The sequence below is a fragment of the Poromitra crassiceps genome (assembly GCF_964638095.1).
Source record: "Poromitra crassiceps genome assembly, chromosome: 23".
Lineage (NCBI taxonomy): Eukaryota > Metazoa > Chordata > Actinopteri > Beryciformes > Melamphaidae > Poromitra > Poromitra crassiceps.
This window is the reverse complement of record NC_139639.1, coordinates 8,520,085-8,541,173: the sequence shown is the minus strand read 5'-3', so window position 1 is coordinate 8,541,173 and position 21,089 is coordinate 8,520,085. Positions and strand designations below refer to the sequence as shown.

The window sequence follows — 21,089 nt, the reverse complement described above, 5'->3', positions numbered from 1 at the left end:
TTGATTCGAGGGGTGGGTAGGAGAAGTGGCTAGGGCTTAGTCACTCCTCCTCCCACCACCCACACCCCACCCACAGTGGTGGGAGGAGAAGTGGCTAGAGCCTAGTCACTCCTCCTCCCACCACCCACCACCCACCCACAGTGGTGGGTAGGAGAAGTGGCTAGAGCCTAGTCACTCCTCCTCCCACCACCCACCACCCACCCACAGTGGTGGGTAGGAGAAGTGACTAGGCTCTAGTCACTCCTCCCACCACCCACCACCCACCCACAGTGGTGGGGGCTAGGGAAAAGGGACCATAGAGTACTGCAGGGATGATGTATTTTTGTAGTAGACTTACCCAGAAGTCACGGCACTTCCTGGTTCGTAGGTGTAAAAGACAATGAGATTTTTGCGTGGGGATCTCGGTTGAATGCATGAAATAAGTTAAATCATGAGAGACTAGTAAGAAGGTTCAAATACACTTTAATGATACAATAAACATTTTAAGGTTTGGCATATGACTCCCTGACTCTGCCCCTCCTGAGATAGTGAGAGGAGGGCATCAGCAGTGCATAATTTAGAAAATTCCCCCATAGAGAATTCTTCAGGAGTCATGACGGTGGTGGGAGGGGAGGAGGTGGGGTAAAACAAGTGCTTCAAGGCAATCACGGCCAACTGTGGCGACAACACAAATGTGGTTAGCCTAACAACAGAGTAAAAACAATAACTTCAAATACACTCAACCGTGATTGGCTCAGCAGAAAAGCAAGGGAAAGGGATTGGCTTCAGCTGATTGGCTATTACTAGAGGGGATAAGCGTGGGTGACTGTGAATGGATGGGAAAAGCAGGCTATAAATGAAAGGGGGTGTGAATAACAAAGTATGGTGTGATGTGGATGAGCAGGGCATTGGCTGCAGAGGTAACCTTCATGATTGACATTAGTCTAAACCTTTGTTGATGCTTGACTCACGCTGAACGTGAGCTCACGCCTCCGTTCACACCAGACACTCTCCTTTCCTCAGTGCCGGGCTCGGAGCTGCTCCACCGGCCCCCTCCATTTACTTCATGCATGGCAGCTTCAAGCTTCACGCATTAGTGTCCGTTCACACAGGACGCTGAAGCAACGCTCAACCTAAGCTCAACCTAAGCTGAACCTACGCTGAACCCACAAGTTTCATTTAGGTGTCCTTGTTAACAGGCGAAGCCGTTCACACCAGCCACATGCATGTCACACTCATGCCATGCTCAAGTCTTGCTCACGTCTTGCTCACGCGATCGTTCAGGATTCAGTCCTATTTTCCAAGCGTGGCGCGTGTGTGGTGTGAACGGCTTCGCCTGTTAACAAGGACGCCTAAATGAAACTTGTGGGTTCAGCGTAGGTTGAGCTTAGGTTGAGCATTGCGGCCAATTACGCTTGGAAAATAGGACTAAATTCTAAACAATTGCATGAGCAAGGCTTGAGCAAGGCATGCGCGCGGCTGATGTGAACGGCTTGTGTGTTCAGTGTAGGTTGAGCGTTGATTCGGCGTATGGTGTGAACTTCACATCTGTGGTTAAGAAAAGTGTATGAAACAGTGAAGTTTGTGTTCAGCAAGATCATCTTTACATTATCTTGTGGGAAAAGCGATCTAGGTCAATACTGGACCAATTTCAAAAATGTCTGCTCACATGACTTAGTTACAGTATACATAAACAAATATGAAAAAAGGGATGTATGATGCAGGTTGAAAAATACAGAAATAGCTAGCTACCCCTAACTATGTTATTGCATATTTGAAGATCGTGGTGACCTGAACACTTCAACTGGAGAGATGATGATCAGAGGATTGACCAGAGGAGACAGTGGATTGTACAAAGTAGGGATCAACAACGTCGACGTGGACAGACAGATTCAACTCAAAGTCATCTGTAAGTGTTTTATTTTTTTAAGTGGGTGATGTGGACTTGTGTCTTGTTTTCCCCTGAATTCACCACTTGGTTTTAACCAAGGGCAATGGTGAAATCTCTATAGGGACAACCATTTTAACAGCAAAAATCGTGGATGTCAGCCGACATTACTGTTTTTCAGAGGGTGTAGCAGGTTCACTTTTAAAGATAGTGTAAGAAAACTGGTATCATATGAAACTAAAAGAGCTAAGGCAGGGATTCTCAAAGTTAAGAATGCCATGGCCCACTTTCAAATCTGAAAATCTTCAGGGGCCCACCCAACCCTTCACAACTCTGATCAGCACACACGACTAAGATGATGTATTTCCCTATATATTTTTATTTCATTAACAGAGCATGTGAACTTGGTCATAAGGGAAATTAATAATCCATCCACATACAAAAATTGAGGCAAAATACCCAAAAGCAGATTGCCAAACATTTTATCTCCCTTACTCATCAAAAATATTTGCATGTATAAACACATTTGTTGAAACAAAATGTGATGAGCAACAACAGAATAAATCAATCCACAAGCTATTAATGCTATTTAGGCTGTGAAAAATGCTCCTTATCTGTAAAGGGCAGACTTGTGGGTACCCATTGAGCCAATTTTCATTCAGATATGTTGGCAGACCACTTGCGGCCCACCTGCAGTACCTCCACAGCCCACTAGTTTGGGAATCACTGACATAAGGCATTCATTGGTACCCCCTGTCATGCTAGCTTGTCGGGAAGGGGGCTAAATCGTGCTCCAAAGTTAGTCAAGATTTTGGCAAGGGAAACCTTGCTTTGACCTCTCACCTCAAGATATCTGAATGAGAATGGTTCCATGGGTACCCACGAGTCTCCCATTTACAGATATCCCCACTTTATGCTAATCACATGCAGCTTTTGGCAAAAAGCATGCAGTTTTTTTGCATGCAGTTTTTTTTGCATGCAGTATAAATTATATTTTTTGCCTATTTTTAATATTTCTGCATACTGGGGTCTCTAAACCGTCTTGGAATTGCATAATTTAGGTATGACTGGAAAGCGGAGACTCTTGTGTATTCAATTGTATTCATGTGTGATGATGTTAGTCTCCATAGACCTATTGTGACTTCTAGGAGGAGAATCACAGCCTCATGAAACTATAACTACAAACTAGAGTACCTCGGGCATTCATGGGATGTATGGCCTTCCTATGTATATTGACAATAAGGAGGGTTTTGAACAATTTCCAGAACCTAATTGCTTGCCAATCAACGAAAAATGCATGAATTCTGAGCATTTTCATCAATCCCTGAGTGGTCAAAAACCGTAAAAATTTGATTTGATGATTTTGGTGACACTACACTGTATGGCAGCGAAGTTATTGAATGATTTTCCCAATAGAAATTCACCAGAATTATGCAAAATCATATTTTTTCAAACGTAGTGGTGTAGTATAACCAGCAGGAGGTCATTGATGTGTGACATGATTTTGGTGACACTACATTGTATGAGAGTGAAGTTATTGAATGATCTCTCCAATAGAAATTCACCATGATTATGCAAAATTATATGTTTCCAAACTTAGTGGTGTAGTATAACCAGCAGGAGGTCATTGCTGTGTGACATGATTTTGGTGAAGCTACACTGTACAACAGTGAATTTATTGAATATTTTTGTAATCTGTTTTGTACTTTGTATAAGGTCCCTAAGCACTCACCTCACCGCCCGCAGAACATAGAGACCAATGTTATTTGTCCAGCTCGGAGGATCGCTCATTTAGGTGAAAATGAGGTTGTAGCTCGTTGTCTACCTTACTAAGATGGGAAAGAGGCATCGTGTGTGCAGTACAAATGCTTTGTTTATGAGCTACTGATCCGGGAAGTGCGAATCCGTTAATATATTTCCAACTTTACCGAAGTAAATGAGGCTTGTAGACTGTACCCCCCTCCTCTAATGCCCGGATGTAAACAAACCAGGCATGTGTTAGTGAGAGTGGACCATTGGCTGTAACGTTAGTTGTCAAAGGAGCGGAAAGGGAGATGTCAATTAAAACCAGCGCATTTCGGCATTATTTTGATCCAGTAAATGAAAATATGGTTGTGTGTAGGCTGTGTCAGATAAAACGCATATAACGTTAACAACTCGACAGGCGTCGTGGCGTCCACAGGCATGTGGATGCCAGGATAGCAGGACCTGGTACGTGCTACAGCATTGCAAATGTGTTTTAGCCAGACAAGCTAACGTGTTAGCCACACAAGATAACGCAGCTCATATGACAATGTATGACTGTGCAAGAGGCTTCTACTCAACTTTGTTGAACGCAAAGGCTTCCTCCAGTTAAATGGACTATATTTAGCCTGCATGAACACACGCCACTGCGCTAGGGTGAGTTGTAGTTTTCCCGATGTGCAATGTTCATAAGCAGTGCAAGATGTTGTGAATATTGACGATTATGAAGAACGTAATTAACGGTTTCAAGTGGCTCTTAAATACACACAATATATCCTTTGGTTAACTTAGTAGAACTTCAATCTGGAGGTGGTTTTCCCTCAGTCCTCCTGTCATTTTTTTATGAATGAGCTGAGATCCCCGTCTTACCGTGGCGTATCGGGGCTGATACTACCTCCATTGGAGGAACGAAAGGCGTAACAAAATGACTCACTATTCCGTCCCTGTGACTTTTACACAGGAGGCGAGGCGTAATAATCCCACAATGATCTCGGCTTTCACAGGCTGTGTAAAAGGGACTAAAGATGCACTGCGTTGGTTTGTGATCCGACAATAAACGCAAAGAAGAAGATTTAAGGTGTGGCCAAACTGATCAGTCAGAAAATGGCCAGAATTATAAAATGGATAGATCTATGAGGAGGTACAAGTAACCTACTTGTACAGCAGGTGGCGGTAAGCACCTTGAAGGTGTCAGTGACCCGCCTATAAACCAGCAGAAGAATAAATCTGGGTTTAGCTAGCTGTTAGCTTTATGCGCTACGTTACTTATGTGGCAATAAATACCACTGAATGACCAGATTGATGTAGTGGTCGGCCAGTTCGAGTCATGCTGTTTCCATGAAGCCCACCGGCTTTGATATCTGTTGGATAGTTGTTGATATTTATAACAGTAAAATAACATTAAGTTATAGAGCTGCCCCGCTCAGGGCAAAATTTGAGTTTTTTTCCCCCCTTTTTTAGCCATATTTAGAGTAATATATCATTTTAAATCAACATTAGGATTATACTGTTGTGATGTCATTATTCAGTATATTCTCTTTCATGTCACCACCTGCTCAGCTCTCCTGTCAACATAATTGTAACTAACAAACACAAACTGTTTTAGCCAAATTCATATCAAAATGACACCTACAAACACAGGTACACAACCCAAGCCGTACACAACACACAAAGTCATCATCGATAATAAAAAAAACATACAGAGGGACATTTATTTATTCCTGATAGGAACGATTGAAAAATAAAATAAAATATATGATGTTGTTTTTAACTTTACACCACCTCTTTTTGTTACTTATTGGGTCATGAAACTGAAACCATGCATATAGCCACCTGCATACCTGACTTCGGGAGCTTGGCAATTGGCATCATGCATGATTAGCCAGTAGCATCCCAACGTGTTACACAGGTAACATTACTTAAGAGACAGACTAGACACTTACTTTCTTGGTTGTTGCGAAAAAATCTGTCAGTGTCACTCACTGTCTGTCGTTCACTCGCTCACTGTCTCGCAGCTCGCTCACCTTCAATTATCTCGCCAGGCAGACAGACAGTCATCACTCACCACCATGCTGCTGCTCTCTCGGAATCAAGTTACCGCGGACGCGGCGTCAGATGACTTCCTGCCTGACCTGCCTTTCGTTTCAAAATAAAAGCGATCCCGTGTTTTTCATGCTTTTCCATGCAGATTGTTTTATTAAAAAAAAAATTTTTTTTTCCCCTCTGAAATATTAGGGGAGGTCCGGACCTCCCCGTCCTCATAGCTAGTTACGGCCATGGCCCCGCTCAGCCATTTCCACTCTGAGAATGCCTCCTCGACTCTGATTGGTTAAAGGAACGGCGACTATCCGTCCATCCGATACATCCATGCAGAAAAAGTTCAGCCCTCTTGAACTTTTCTGTCCATCAAAACGTATGCAAATTTGCTGGATACGTTCGCTTCATCAGTGCTGGACAGACAGACGGACATCTGTCTTTAAAATGAATGGAAGTGAACAGAGAAATGAATGCAGACGGACAGACACCACGGATCAGTGTGGCCACCCCCTTAGGTACACTTGCCAAGTGGACGAGCTGTATACTATTAAACTATGGTTGGACTTTTGTGATGTACAAGAGGTAAATATGGGTTTGTGTGTAGTGTTTTGTATTCTGTGACGAACTTAACCTATAATGAGAATGCAAAGTGTGTGTGTGTGTGTGTGTGTGTGTGTGTGTGTGTGTGTGTGTGTGTGTGTGTGTGTGTGTGTGTGTGTGTGAGTGAGAGAGTGTGAGCAAAATTGTGTTTACCCACAGCTCTGCCATTTTACATTGCCCAAATCCCCCCTTCATGTCACATAATGTTACAAGTTTGTTCATGTCAAGTGCACATTAGGCTTATGTGGAAAAACAGTATGCGAGTCTCACTGTCTGTCTCTCTTTCTAGCTGTCTGCATTGAGACAGAGAAATCAAGAAAAAAAAGTGCATGTGATTGATCCTGACTGCAACAGCCTTTTTCTCCTCTTCTCTCCATCAACAACAGCTCCTGTCTCTAAACCCACCATCTCTACAAGCTGTGAACCTGATTTGTCCTCCTGTACTCTCTGGTGTAACGCAATCATCACAGATGCTGAACTAGTCAGTTACACCTGGTGGAAAGACAAGACGAAGAAGATTGAGTCACCCAGAGAGCAAATCATTACAAAGGTACAGTAGCGACGGAGTGTTGGTCCAACTCCATGTGTGAGGGGAGCGTACCTATATTCCCCGGGTCCTATGTTCCCCGTTTCTGTGGGACCGGGGAACATAGAACCCTTCCTAACCTCCCCCAGACCCTAACCCAAAACCTAACCTCTCCCACCCCTCACGCCTAAACCTAAGGTCGGCATTGCGGGTGGTCGGCATAGCGGATAGACACCCCAAATGTTACGGAGAGTGTTAAAAACGGGGAACATAGGACCCGGGGAACATAGGGATGACCCCTGTGTGAGTTAGTTCATGTCCACTTGTAATATCAGGGGACTAAACAATGCATGACTTTACAGGAATAAACAGAATGATTTGTTCAGCTTGCTTCACATATTCATTTTCGTGGTGATCCTAGTATGTTAGTGAGAATGGAAGTGAAAAAAGTCTGGTTGACTTTAACCACCTGTACTGTATTTGTGAGAAATGAGTGGTACCAATTAATCAAATGTGGATTAAAACTAACAAAAAATCCAAGGCTTTCATAACAATAGGAGTTAAAGCCACAGGACGATAATCACCAGGTTCCTTAGGACACGTTTTCTTCTTTGGAAGAGGTGTTATATGTGAAGTCTTCCACTTTGTAGGAATTATATGAGTGTCCATGGAACACTGAAGAATAGGCTGCCACACGGGTGGAAGCTGAGCTGCAAACGTTTTCAGAATAAAGGCACTAAGATGATCTGGTCCTGTGGCTTTCCTCTGATTCAAATATCTAAAAGTGTTCCTCACCTGCTCAACTGAAACATCAATTATATCAGACTGCACAGGTAGGACTGAGCTGATGATGTTCCCACAGCATGATCTGAATTGTTCCCTTTATCAAACCTAGCGAATAAACTGTTCAACTGATTTGCAAAATCGGCCTCAGTATCTGCCACCAATGCTTTCCGGGTGGTTGACAGTCCAGTCATGCTTTTCATGGTGTCCCATAACTGTTTGGTATTTTTGCTTTTAAAAACCTTTTGTAGTTGTAGCTTATGTGCCCTCTTTGCATCTCACAGCTTCCACTTTAAATCTTTCTCTATACGCTTTACTTCTCCTATGTCCTTGTTCCTGAAGGCAATTTTCCTCAAATGTATAATGCTTTACACCGTTATGTACATCTTGTTATTTGGATATATTTTTCTCTCCTTGGTTGGTATCACTGACTGTACACAAAGGTCTATGTAGTCTGTTCTTACTGGAGATGTCTCATCCAAGTAGTCATGATGAAACTCCTCCCACATAGTACAGTCATGCCTTTAGTTCTTCTATATACTGTCAGGTGACCACACTCTGATTATTTTTCTCTCTGGTTTGTTGCTCTTCAGTTTATAAGTTGGTACAAGATGGACCACTATGAGTTAGCTATTGGTGGTCTTATCCTATATGCTCCTTCCACGTTTACAAAGCATTTATCCAAAAGTTTATTCTTCCTTGTTTCACCCTTCACATACTGCTTAAATCCTGGCATTGTTATGTCCAGTTTGCATTGGTTCATGTCTCCAACCACAATTGCTGGGGCTCTGGATGTTGTTGCTGCAGCATGTTCAACAGTAGCTGCTGCTCGCGTCGCGTTGCCACTGGGAGGTGTGTAGACAACAAACAGCAGCACGCATCCAAATTCCCTCTGCAAATAGAAGGGTCTCAAAGTCAGGTACAAGATCTCAACGTCTTTATCACAAAACCTGCTGTTCACGGTGTACTGACGGCACCACCGATCATTAATATATATACACAGATCCTGCCGCCCCTGCTTTTACAGGAGCTGATTTCTCTGTCTGCTTTCACCAAAGTAAAGCCGTCTATTTTACAGGCAGAGTCCGGTATTGCAGAGTGTAAGTTTCCGTGTAGCACAGCAATGATGCCTCTCTGAAGTCTGAACAGTACCTCGTATAAGCGCGGATCTCGTCCATTTTGTTGTTTATTGACCGCAGGTTTGTGAGGATCACAGATGGAAGTGGTGGCCTTGTGTGCCTTGCTCACAGTCGTCTCCACCAATCCTTCCTCGTTTCTTTCACCGGCCTGGTCTTATCGACTCTGGTGGGATGTGGATAGGAGCCCCGGTGTCAGCATGGACCACAGTCCCGTGCAGTCAGTCCCCTGAGTTGCAGAATATCTTGCTTCAAGCAAGGTTTCTCTGCTGTATACGAGCGCATGCAGGGCGAATACCCCACAGTCGACAGTCTGTGTCCACACGCCAATCCATATTCCAGCGTGTCTGTTGCACTTGCAACCACAGTCCCCATAGCAGAGGACAAAGAATCCACCACTTGTACATAAACATATTAGACAACATTCAACATAAAACAAAAAGAGAAACAGAACACCTGTACACAGTTCACAGCCGTGCCGCACACCGGAAGTCAAACCTTTACGTTTCTTGATGCTTTAAGCTGCTGGAGTGTCCTTGAGCAAGACACTGAACTCCTTCCAGCTTCAGGGAACTGCTCTGCAGCTGAGCCTCACATCTCCTTTAACCAAAGGGTGAAGACATCAAGTAAACAGTATTCAAATTAAACTGTGATTGGTTTGTGAACTTTGAGCTAATTCTATTTCACTGATTTATAGGTGGATTTGAACTATACGCTGTTCAGCTGTAAGGTGGAGAACCCAGTCAGTGAGGAGGTCAGCCAACCCATCAGCAACCCGCTCATCCCCAGTGAGTTACCTCACTTTAACAACACATTACATGTTACATCTCTAAGATTTAACTTTTGTTCTCTTGGTGACACCTATGGCCATTATGTCATCAGTGTGTGTCTGTCTCTTGTGTGTGTGTGTGTGTGTGTGTGTGTGTGTGTGTGTGTGTGTGTGTGTGTGTGTGCGTGCGTGTGTGTGTGTGATGACATCATCACTGATGTCATCAGTGTGTGTCTGTCTCTTGTGTTTGTGTGTGCATGTGTGTGCCTGTCTGTCTCTTGTGTCTATGTGTGTGTGTGAGTGTGTGTGCGCAGACTGCGCACGCACGCATGTGTGCAGGCGCGGACTGCATAATTGGGCATGTCGGGCAAATGCCCGGTGGCCTGGCCTGGCCTGGCCTGCAATTTCTTTTTTTTGTGCCCGCAGTCAGGCCCCTCACTGAACAGCAGGCCAGGCAGGCCACTGCTCATTTCTGGACTCTTGTGTTGGAGCCTTGAGTTTTGCATTGCTCAACACTTGGCTATAGAGACTAAAAGCATTGTTGGCCTAATTCTTCAGAAACTGTGGAGAATAACGCAGTATGCACGATCTGATCACTCTTCCTTAAATAAAGTTTGCTGTGAAGCGTTTGTACAGAGGCATGTTTTTGGTTTTACTTCTTCATATTATACTTGCAGTTATCTAGGCAATGTTGACGTTTCTAGTGAACAAATAGGTAACATGTATCATCGCGTTAGCATTATATTCACTAAATCAGCTTCAAACGACCCAAATTGGGCTTCAAGCGGCGCGTCGGCCCGTATTGGCCTGGCCTGCTTGGTATAAATGCCCGGCCTGAATTATGATCCCAGTCCACCCCTGCATGTGTGTGTGTCTTATGTGTCTATGTGTGCATCACTGATGATGCCTCTGACATCACTGATGATGTCACAATCTATGACATCATCACTGGCCGACTTTGTGTGTGTGAGTGAATTTATGACATCACTGAGTACCGCAGGGATGACGTATTTTTGTAGGCTTTATGCAGAAATCGGCCCCATTTTGGTTCGTCAGTGGAAAAGCCTATGGGTTTTAGAATGGGGATTTCACTTAAATGCATACTGTAAGGTCTGTCTGTGGTTAATAAAACTTTATAGGAACGCGAGTTTGTGTTCAGCATGATAATCTTCACAAACGTGAATAACTTGTAACTTGTAATTTTGGGTTAGTTGCCTTATGGCGCAATAGAGCTCAACAGTCACGTGACTGTTCTGTGACATCACGGTTCCAGAAGAGTATTTCCTCATTCATATTCTGCATTGAGATTTTGATTATTAGTCATATTCTCATAACCACCCAAGGTAGACTTACCACGGGCAAGCTAGTGGTGAAACAATGTTATATCTTCCTGTAGAAGCCACAAATCTGTATATCATCATTGTTTTATTTTAAAACATTTTTTATTCGATTTCATGGAGAAATACTACACTACCCACAATTCTACAATGTAATATTGACATCTTTGATTGGTGGAGCTCGCTGTATGGTCATCTGTGATTGGTGGCCTGCCCTGCACTAATTCCTCTCTCTGGCTGTTATCTCTCTGGCTAGGCTACTACGAACGTAGGTCACAGCTTGTTGACTAAAAGGGCTAAAACCACCACTGAGTGACTGAAAGTATATTATGTTAACCAGTTTAAGTCACACTCTTTCCACGCCGGCACACGTTTTGAAATCTGTTATCCGCTTCATTCACTAATATGCACAAAATGTATCTATCTACGATAACGTTAGCCATTCTAATACTCTAATAGAGTACCGCAGGGATGATGTATGTTTGTAGGCTTAACCAGAAATCGCCACCATGTTGGTTCTTATAGGGGAAAAAGGCTAATAGGAGGATAATATTCACAAATGAGGACCACCTTATGACTTTTTAAAAAATCTGAAAATCGGATTTAAAAACACATTTACACTTCAAAACTCATAAAAGTGGTCCACGTTTGTGGTGATTATCCTGCTGAACACAAATTACCACCATAAACGTTTGTTAACCACAGACCTTATTTCATGAATTTAACTGAAATCCCCCATTTTAAAACCAGTAGCCTTTTTCCCTGACAAACTAAAGTGTTACTTCCGGACTCATTGCTGCAGTACTCTATGGCGACCGCTCAGACCGCTGGTCCGGCCCACTGCCACACAGAGTGTTCTCTTATTGGCTGAAACGCTCTGTTGCTCAATCATCCGCTAATCTGATTATATTATAAATGCCGCAATGGGTTATTATGGGATGAGTAGTTTCTTCACTCTTACGATATTATGTACACATGTACCCAGCACTTCTTTTCCGTTTTTCAATGTTTTTTTCAATGCAAATGAATCAAATGTTTTATGGTCATGATTCTCTGGAAGGTCATTTTGTTTGGTTCCAGGCTTAAAACTCTGTAGATAAAGGATTTCTCGAAACATGATTGAGAAAAATGAATCAGGAACCCGAGGTGACATCACGATGCCACGTGACTGTTGAGCTTTATAAAGGTTGTCCTATTCCCCGGCCTAGATCCTCTTGTTGCACCTGTCCTACAATGTCCCTATGTCTGTCTTAGTGCTTATAAGTTGCACTTCCTCTCTTGAGTTCCATTTCCACCCTGCTACCACAGGAGGAGCTGCACTCCTGACTTCCTTACATTTTGTCGTGTGATCTCAACCTACCTTTACACATGACATGTTGCCATTTGAAAAAATGACACCTTGTCCTGATCATAGTGCTATTCATCATGACCAACTGTGGTCTGACACATATATGGCCCCTTGCAAACAGGTAGACCTGTATGACGTTTGGGTGGTCTAGCTATAAGCATTTAGTATTCTTGAGGAACAGAGTTCCTCAAGAATACCATTGCAGTTATTCAGTCATATTGTGATATGATACATATTTGCTTCTTTAACATATTCTTTATGATCATTATTTTCCTGCAGTAAAAAAAGAAAAGGAAGAAGCAGAAAAGAGAAGAAAAGAAGCAGGTAGGTACCTAAATGACTCATACCATTCTTCCTGTTGATGCTCAAAGTGTTGCTGAAATCTGACAGACAGGAAACTGTAATGCCAGCAGAGGTGGAAAGTAAGAGGTATAAGTAAGACTACTTATGAACACTTTCTATGTAAGGGTACTTTACTTGAGTATTTCCTCTTTTTTCCTTTAGAAATAAAACATCTAAGACTTTCTATGCACACAGAAGGCTTATTTCTCCCACATTTTGTTCACAAATGTGTTTAAATTTGTTTTAGTGAGCACTATAATCCATTGCCCTGACAGCTGTCAGGGTTAGTAGTTATGTTGTGTGGGTCATAGAGAGAAACAAAAAATAATGTTTTTTTTTAGGTGGGCGTGGCTTTGGGCACCTTACGTCATCAAAGGGGGTCGTGGGTTCTTTTTTGGTAAAAGTGTTTTTTTCAGTACTTCCGCAAAGGGTACTTCTGTTTTTTAAACCCTTATGTGAAAAACCTTTATTCCACTTGTTCTGCAAAGGGCATTTCTCCATTTCGCCCTGTGCTTAAAGCCATTTTGAGCAAAAATGCTTTATTTCAGTAGTTCTGCAAAGGCCACTTCTGTTTTTAAATCACTTTCTTGTGAAAAGTGATTATTTCAAAAGGCCTCCAAAGGCCACTTCCGCATTTTCCCCCCATACCACCAGCTCACGACAAACAGCAGCGTTTTTTTTATCTCGGGGCAAATACATTTGGCCCATTTGAGCAATCATTATGTAACACAGCGGCGACCATTTTCACTGTCTACAGATTCCTCTCCTTTGCTCACTGTTGTTATGGGCGAGCTTGTGAAACATCAGTGAATGCGACTTCCGCATCACGTCTCTCTCTTCGTGACAAACGTGATGCGTGTCCTTCCGTGATGCAATTCCATGACAGGAAACCCCTCCCCTTTATAAGCAGCAGGCCTGTCAGCTGAACGCAAAACACAAACCTCACTGTTAGTTTTTGAGACCAGCACCTTGAATTGCCTTTGTGTATGAAAGGTGCTATATAAATAAAATTTGACTTGACTTGACTTGACTTGAGACCAAGCAGTGGAGACAGCGCGCAGCATTTTTTTGATCTCAACTGACAACAAGCACACACTCTTGTTGTTGTTTTTATTTTCTATCGACCCTCGCATCAACAACCATGGATCTCAATGGTAAGAATTGATTTTTTGTTATTAATATTGTTTAATTAGACTATCCATTTAATATATATATATTTATAATTAAGATCCTTTTCCCTGTTTTTTATGCAATGTTATATTAACAAAAAACATTAACAATACAGCTTTTTACATATATAACCCGGGGACCAGATTGTTGGATACCACGCGTTCAGATGAATATGTCACATATTCAGATGATGATCATCAGACCAGAATCTCTCTAAATCGAGGAGCTGCGCTACGAGATATCACTAACAGACCTAGAGGGTGAGAATGAAACATTGTTTGTTTACATAAAGAGTTTGTTTAGAAAAAAATGGGTGTGGTAAACATACTTCTACCAGTTTTTTTTTTTTAAATGTTGTTTTTTACCCCCCATAGAACGGGTTCTCACACAGGTGAATTGTTATTTCATCCACAATCTTTGGGAGGGCCTCCCACGAAGACAGACACCCGTCGCCATAGAGGCAAACCACGTGACTTCCATAGATACACCCCGGATGCCCCCAAACAACATCCATCTGATAACGTCACAGCTGAGGACAACGGACTGGGTCCAAATGATTTTGCAGATTTAATCGACCATATGTGAGTACAAACATAATTCAGATATAACAACCATCAATATATATATATATATATATATATATATAGGCTATATGTATTTTTTGAGATAGACTTATATCCATCGCTATTTATTTATTTATTTATTTATTTATTTTACAGCCAGGAGACAACCCCCAACAGCTCAGCGCTGACCCCCGATGCAGACTTGTATCGACCTTCACCACCAACATCAACTGAACCATCGTTGAATGCCACCATCCAGCCCAACGACCAGACACTGAACGCGTGGATTGCACAGTACAGGGATCAACCTTCACCATCAGACACGCCCACACCCCTCTCCATCAACAACAACCAACCCACGTGGGTGGAACCGGATGTGCAGCTCAGCGACCACACAGCCCCAACAGCTGAAGACACCATCAACAACCAACCCACGTGGTTGGAAACGGATGTGCAGCTCAGCGACCAGACACTGAACGAGTGGATTGCCGAGTACGAGAGGGTGGAAGCTTCAGATACGCCCACGCCCCTCTCCATCAACAGACCACAGTGTATCGACGAGAACGCGATACCCCCACCCTCGCCTAATCATCAACCTCGCGAGAAGACCCAACAACTCTCAGGTACCTGTGACTCAGATAAACAGAATGTGTATAGACGGTTAAGAAATGGTTATAGGATAGTGCAGCGCTCTCAAAGGAGATTTGAACGTACATTGAGAACACTCAGACGCACACACACACGGTGGATGGCATCGGCTGATGCCAATTTGAACACAATTTTGATACATCAGAATATACAATGCTCCATGCTTGAAAAATTGAGGAATGTGTAATTTTTTTTTTGTAAAAGTACAGTAAGGTAGAACAATGACACTATCACCATCACCATCATTTTAAAAAAGTCCATGTATACAGAGATCAATTAAACAGCCAATATGGCTAAGCGTAGGCGACATGCAGATGAAGATAATCGAACACCTCCCTCTAAATTGACTAGATATTTCAACTCTGATAAAGCCCCTCCCCTTAGAATAGACTGGAGTGAGCAAGGCGTCGCTTATGCTTTAGAAAATGGCCTACCTACGGGGGTGGATAATAATAACGACATTAGCGCCTGGGCTAACGCACAGACTCGGATAATCAAACGTTACATAGCTGATTTACCAACCCGGAGAAGCTGCATTGTACAGCAGACCGGTGGAGCTTTGCCTACCCCAACACAACAACATCAACACGCGGAACCCCAAAATGACGCAGCTGCTGCGTCATCAGAGTCAGTCGACCCCCGGGGGACACCCCTACAAATAGACGCGTTATCAGACTGCGACGAGACGTCATCAAATGCCGACACGCTACCCCCACCCACGTCATCAACGTCAATCGTTACGCTTACGCCCCCACAACAAATAGCAGCGTCATCAAATGCCGACACACTACCCACACCCGCGACAGTCGTTACAACCCCACAACAAATAGCAGCGTTATCAAACTGCGACGACACGTCATCAAATGCCGACACACTACCCCCACCCGCGACAGTCGTTACACCACCACAACAAATAGACATGTCATCAGACCGCGACGATGACGGCATCACTACACCGTCTGCAGACTCTAGTCAACCCCCACCTGTCATCTCTCTCAGGGATTATAACGTTAGACATATAGATACATACAATGCTAGGATATACAGTCAAAATATAGATCTACGTGATATTAGCACTGATAATCTCGAATTGGTGCCTGGTATGGTCAGACAGAGATTAACAGGGTTAATTGATCTAGTTACAAACGAGGTCCCTACAGGGAGCATTATGGATGTAACGCTGGGGGGTGATAGCCTAGCGGCAGATGTGCAAACTATCGTCACAGTCGGAGACAATGCTGGTCCAGAATTTCTGGACTATGTCTCAGACGCAATTCAAAGCAATGATGAGTCAATGATTTCTGGGGACCTATCTCTCACCATCGCAGTTGCAATGAATCAGCAAGGGGGCGGTAGGCTTAGATTGATGGATATACAATATAAAGATATTATTGATCGAAAGATTAATTACCTTTATAATCCTGATAATGGTTGTGGAAATAATCTTTGTTTCGGTATGGTTATTGCCAGACATTTTAACCCTGATTTAAACAACGCTAGTCTATTGGAGAGAGCTCGAGAAATATACACTGAGCTGGGTTTTGACCATATGCATAAAGTATCATTTGCCGACATTGGAACTTTTGAACGTCATTTTGATAGCAAGATAATTATCTTCCACCACAAAGAGACTTCTAAACGCAGACACCCATTTATGACTACAGACGTTCCCCACCCAGAAACAATTTGGCTTTATTTATATGAAGGACATTATTATCTCATTCTGAATAAAAAAGCATTCATTGGGGGAAGTTATGTCTGCGACTACTGCTACCAGGCGTATCAGGAGCCTTATGCACATACATGTAGACACATCTGTAATGCCTGTTACGGACCTCTACACATAGATCCACCCCAGGCGAACACCGCTGTTAAATGTGATGTATGCAGACGTATATGCAAATCTCAGACCTGCTATGATGCACACAAGAGACGAGACAAGCATACCATCTCCCCCTGCGAGAAAAAGAGATATTGCCCACTATGTAAAACGATCCACATGCACAGACCCAGTTCACCCCACATATGCAGCTCAACAAGATGCAATCATTGTGGCGTTCCACTAGGGGCGCAAGAGTCTGACCATGCCTGCTTCATACAACCTACTCCATTTAAGGAAGCCGCTGAAAACTATATATTTTATGACATCGAGACAAGAATAAATGGAGAAGGTATGCATGAAGCAAGTTTTGTATCATCTATGACGCTTAAAAATGACAAGGCTAGAAATTTCAGTGGCGCTGATGGAAAAGATTGTATCGGTGATTTTCTAAAGTTCTATTCCAACCCCCGCTATGCAGAGCACACGTTTATAGCGCATAATGGTAGTGGTTTTGATGGATATTTAATATTAAAACACATGGTGTCTCAAGGACTAACTCCCTCTATCATTGTTAAGGGGTCCAGACTGACCGCCATCTTTTCCACATACAAAAAACAGAGGTTCATAGACTCTGCCAGCTTTCTGCCCATGCGTTTAGCCGAAACCCCAAAAGCCTTAGGTTTTGATGAATTAAAAGGCTATTTCCCATACAAATTTAACACAATAGAAAATGAAAACTATATTGGAGTCATCCCCTCAAAGGAGATGTTTGGGTATTTTACAATGCGCGAATCAGATAAACAGAAGTTCTTAAACTGGTATAATAATCATAAGCCCCTGATATATAACTTTGCTAAGCAACAGGCCAAGTATTGTGCACAAGATGTTCGAGTGTTACGTCAGGCCTGTATTCTTTATAGGGAAGCGTTCATCAAATCCACCAACGTCGACCCCCTCCGATATGTCACGCTCCCCGGCGCATGCATGGGTGTCTTTAAAACCACATTCTTAAAACCAGACACCGTCGCGCTCACCTATAACGGCTGTTATACAGGTCAGAACCGAACATTCAGCGATGCATCTATGCAGTGGTTATCTTATCTGGCACAAAGCCAGAATATTAGCATTATACATGCTCTCAACCATGGTGAACATAGAGTCGGGGGTTATTATCTAGATGGCTTCAACCCAGAGACTAATACTGCATATGAATTTGCCGGCTGTTTCTTCCATGGGTGTGATCGTTGTCATATTTCAAATGACACACACCCCTACAAAAACGCAACGTTTGGGGATTTGTACCATGCTTTCGCTGAAAAAAATAAATACATTAGAATCTATCCATGGTATGAACGTAGTCGTTTTATGGGAGTGCGAATGGACCCGTATGAAACACACGGATGCCTCCGTGCTGGCATTCATGAGGTCTTACACACAACCCGAGCGTTTGAACCCACGCCACGCCCTATATGGGGGACGAACAAACGCCTTTAAATTACACCATAAGGTTGAAAACGACGAAAAGATACATTATGTGGACTTTTGTTCTCTATATCCATATGTACAGAACACAAAAGAGTACCCTCTTGGACATCCTAAAGTTATTACCAGGGATTTTGATGATATCTCAACCTATTTCGGGCTCATCAAGTGCGTAATAGCACCCCCTAGGTCTTTGTTCCATCCCGTCCTCCCCTACAGAGCACACGGGAAACTGATGTTCCCTCTTTGTCGCACATGCGCAGAAGGGCTCTCTAAAGATGAGTGCAACCACAACGAGAGCGAGAGAGCTCTCAGCGGCGTATGGGTTTCGTTTGAGTTACACAAAGCGATCGAGAAAGGTTATCGTATTATATCAATCTCTCAAGTCTGGCATTTTGAACATCGCACAAAGGAATTATTCCAAGGGTATGTAAAAGCTTTTCTCAAACGTAAACAGGAAGCGAGTGGATTCCCAGCCGACGTCACTACGGATGCCGAGAAAGACGCGTACATTGCCGACTACCAAAAAGTCGAAGGTGTTTTTTTAGACAAAACAAAAATTGTACACAATCCAGCACTACGTTCATCATCTAAATTACTTTTAAATACTTTATGGGGCCGTTTTGCCCTAAAAGATGAACAATGTACATGTGAGATAATTAATAACCCGGATCGTTCAGTGATCAATTCATCGTGAGTCAATTCCGCTTCCTCACCGATGAGATCGCTATTGTGCAATGGAAACATGTAGCCGGTCAAGGCCCGAAGGGAAAAGATATTAATGTCTTTCTAGGAGCTATGACCACCGCCTATGCTCGTTTGGAGCTGTATGAAATTATGGATAAACTTGGCCCGCGTGCATTATATAGTGATACCGATTCAATAATTTTCACAGCGCGGGAGGGGGAGTGGACCCCGGAACTCGGCAAGCATTTAGGACAATTGACAAGCGAGCTTGAACCAGCCGAGTACATTACCCATTTTGTATCAACGGGTCCAAAATCGTATGCATTTATCACCGACACAGGTCGCTCGTCAGTGAAATGTAAAGGTGTCACACTAAATACTAGTGTAAATAAAAATGCTGTCACATATGATTCCCTTTTACGCCTGGTGGAAGCGTATGTGTTGGATGCTGAAGTTAATGTTATTAGAACAACCTCTGATCGAATCAGGCGGCATAAATTATCGCTACAGCTAAGCAATCAGTCATTAGTTAAACGCCTTCAGGTCGTCTATGATAAACGCCGCGTTCTGAACGATTTCTCCACGTTACCACATGGATATTAACAATGTCATCAACACGCAGGGGGGCTTTGATGCACGTTTGGTGCACCCGTTTACCATGATTATTTCTGGCCCGTCTGCTTGTGGAAAAACTTTTTTTGTTAAATCCATTATTCAAAACGCACCACAACTGATCACACAAACGTTAGATAATATCGTCTTTTTATATGGCTGCTGGCAAAAAGTATACGATGATTTATTACTGATTAGACCAATTACTTTTATTGAGGGTATTCCGACCTCATTAGCAGATGATAGTATTTTTCCCCCCGATAAGAGCAACTTATTAATTATTGATGATCAGATGTCTTCTGCAGTTAATAATTCAGAGGTTCAAAATGTATTTACTAAATACTGTCATCATAGAAATTTAAGCTGCATCTATCTGGTCCAGAATCTTTTCGCCCAAGGCAAAGCAAGCCGCACAATAAGTCTCAACACTAATTATCTTGTGTTATTTAAAAACCCTCGCGATAAACAACAAATAAGCATCATAGCACGTCAAATGTACTCCAAAAATTCAAAACATTTCATGGAAGCTTTTCAAGACGCGACATCGAGTAATTATGGATATATTCTCATAGACTATAAACCAACGACACCTGACCTGTTAAGACTCAGAACTGAGTTAACCCCCGAGCGACAGGTTGTCTATCTACCCAGAGGGGGAAGAAGCTAGGTTATTTTAGAAATGTCTGCTCGTATACGTAGGAATTTCGAGCTTCTTCACCATCTTTATAAGGCGACCCCCAAAGGACGCAAGACCATTCTTGCTACAGCCAGCAATGATCTAATCAATGCACTACGTGAGCTTGCATTGAACCTATTAAGAGGCAATATTCCACTTTCTCCTAAACTTCATAAGAGATTAAAGAAAAGAAAAGCGTTACTTAAGTGGTTCGCCAATAAAAAAGTTACACTATTGAAAAAAAAGAAAAAGATTAACCAACGCGGTGGTTTTATATTCCCTTTACTAGCTGCGGCTATTCCTATTATTAGTGGTCTTTTTAATCGAGGCTGATCATGGAACACACCACCAAAATGTTTCTTGTACCACACAATCAAATCAAGGCTCTTCAGACACGCCCACCTGCTACTCCCATCGCCCCCCCTGACATCAGAACAAAGGCTCAGTGTGATCTAGATCGTTTGATGGCAGAGGTCCTAGATGATCCCAGCATTGATGTACATAGTAAAGCGTTGAAATATTCAAACATTTTACACAGATATTTGACTCTGGCGAAACAGGCCGATAACGAAAAGAACACGCTAACACTATTGATGCCAAATTCTGAACCAGCTGAGACATTACCACATGTGAATGATAACAATGCGACACCTGCTGACATAACGGATGTATTACAACACATACCAGCACACAGCAAAAACAAGGCCTCACACGTTCTGAACGCTATCTCCAATGCATCGGATAGAATCAGATGGACTGCTAACGGACAGCTAGTTATTGACAATCAGCCCCTCAGGGGAACACACATATTTGATTTAGTCAAGTTTATGACAGGTTCACAGCTGGTTAGAGAGTCGGCTCGCCCATTAGGATGGCGAGAGTTTCTTAAGACACTAGCAGAGATAAATGTCCCCTCCTCTACCGTTACAAATAGGAGTCTC

The 21,089-nt window shown here is 42.8% G+C and overlaps 1 protein-coding gene across 1 annotated transcript in view; it reads left to right on the top strand.

Moving 5' to 3' along the window:
• LOC310797145 (uncharacterized protein) overlaps positions 1 to 21,089 on the top strand; it is an 89,229-nt gene that overhangs the window by 14,680 nt on the left and 53,460 nt on the right. Inside the window, exons 4-7 of the mRNA XM_083659455.1 lie at positions 1,760 to 1,888; positions 6,634 to 6,797; positions 9,390 to 9,480; positions 12,426 to 12,470. Of these exons, the coding sequence (XP_083515581.1) occupies positions 1,760 to 1,888; positions 6,634 to 6,797; positions 9,390 to 9,480; positions 12,426 to 12,470 (429 nt within the window). The remainder of the gene's footprint in view (positions 1 to 1,759; positions 1,889 to 6,633; positions 6,798 to 9,389; positions 9,481 to 12,425; positions 12,471 to 21,089) is intronic.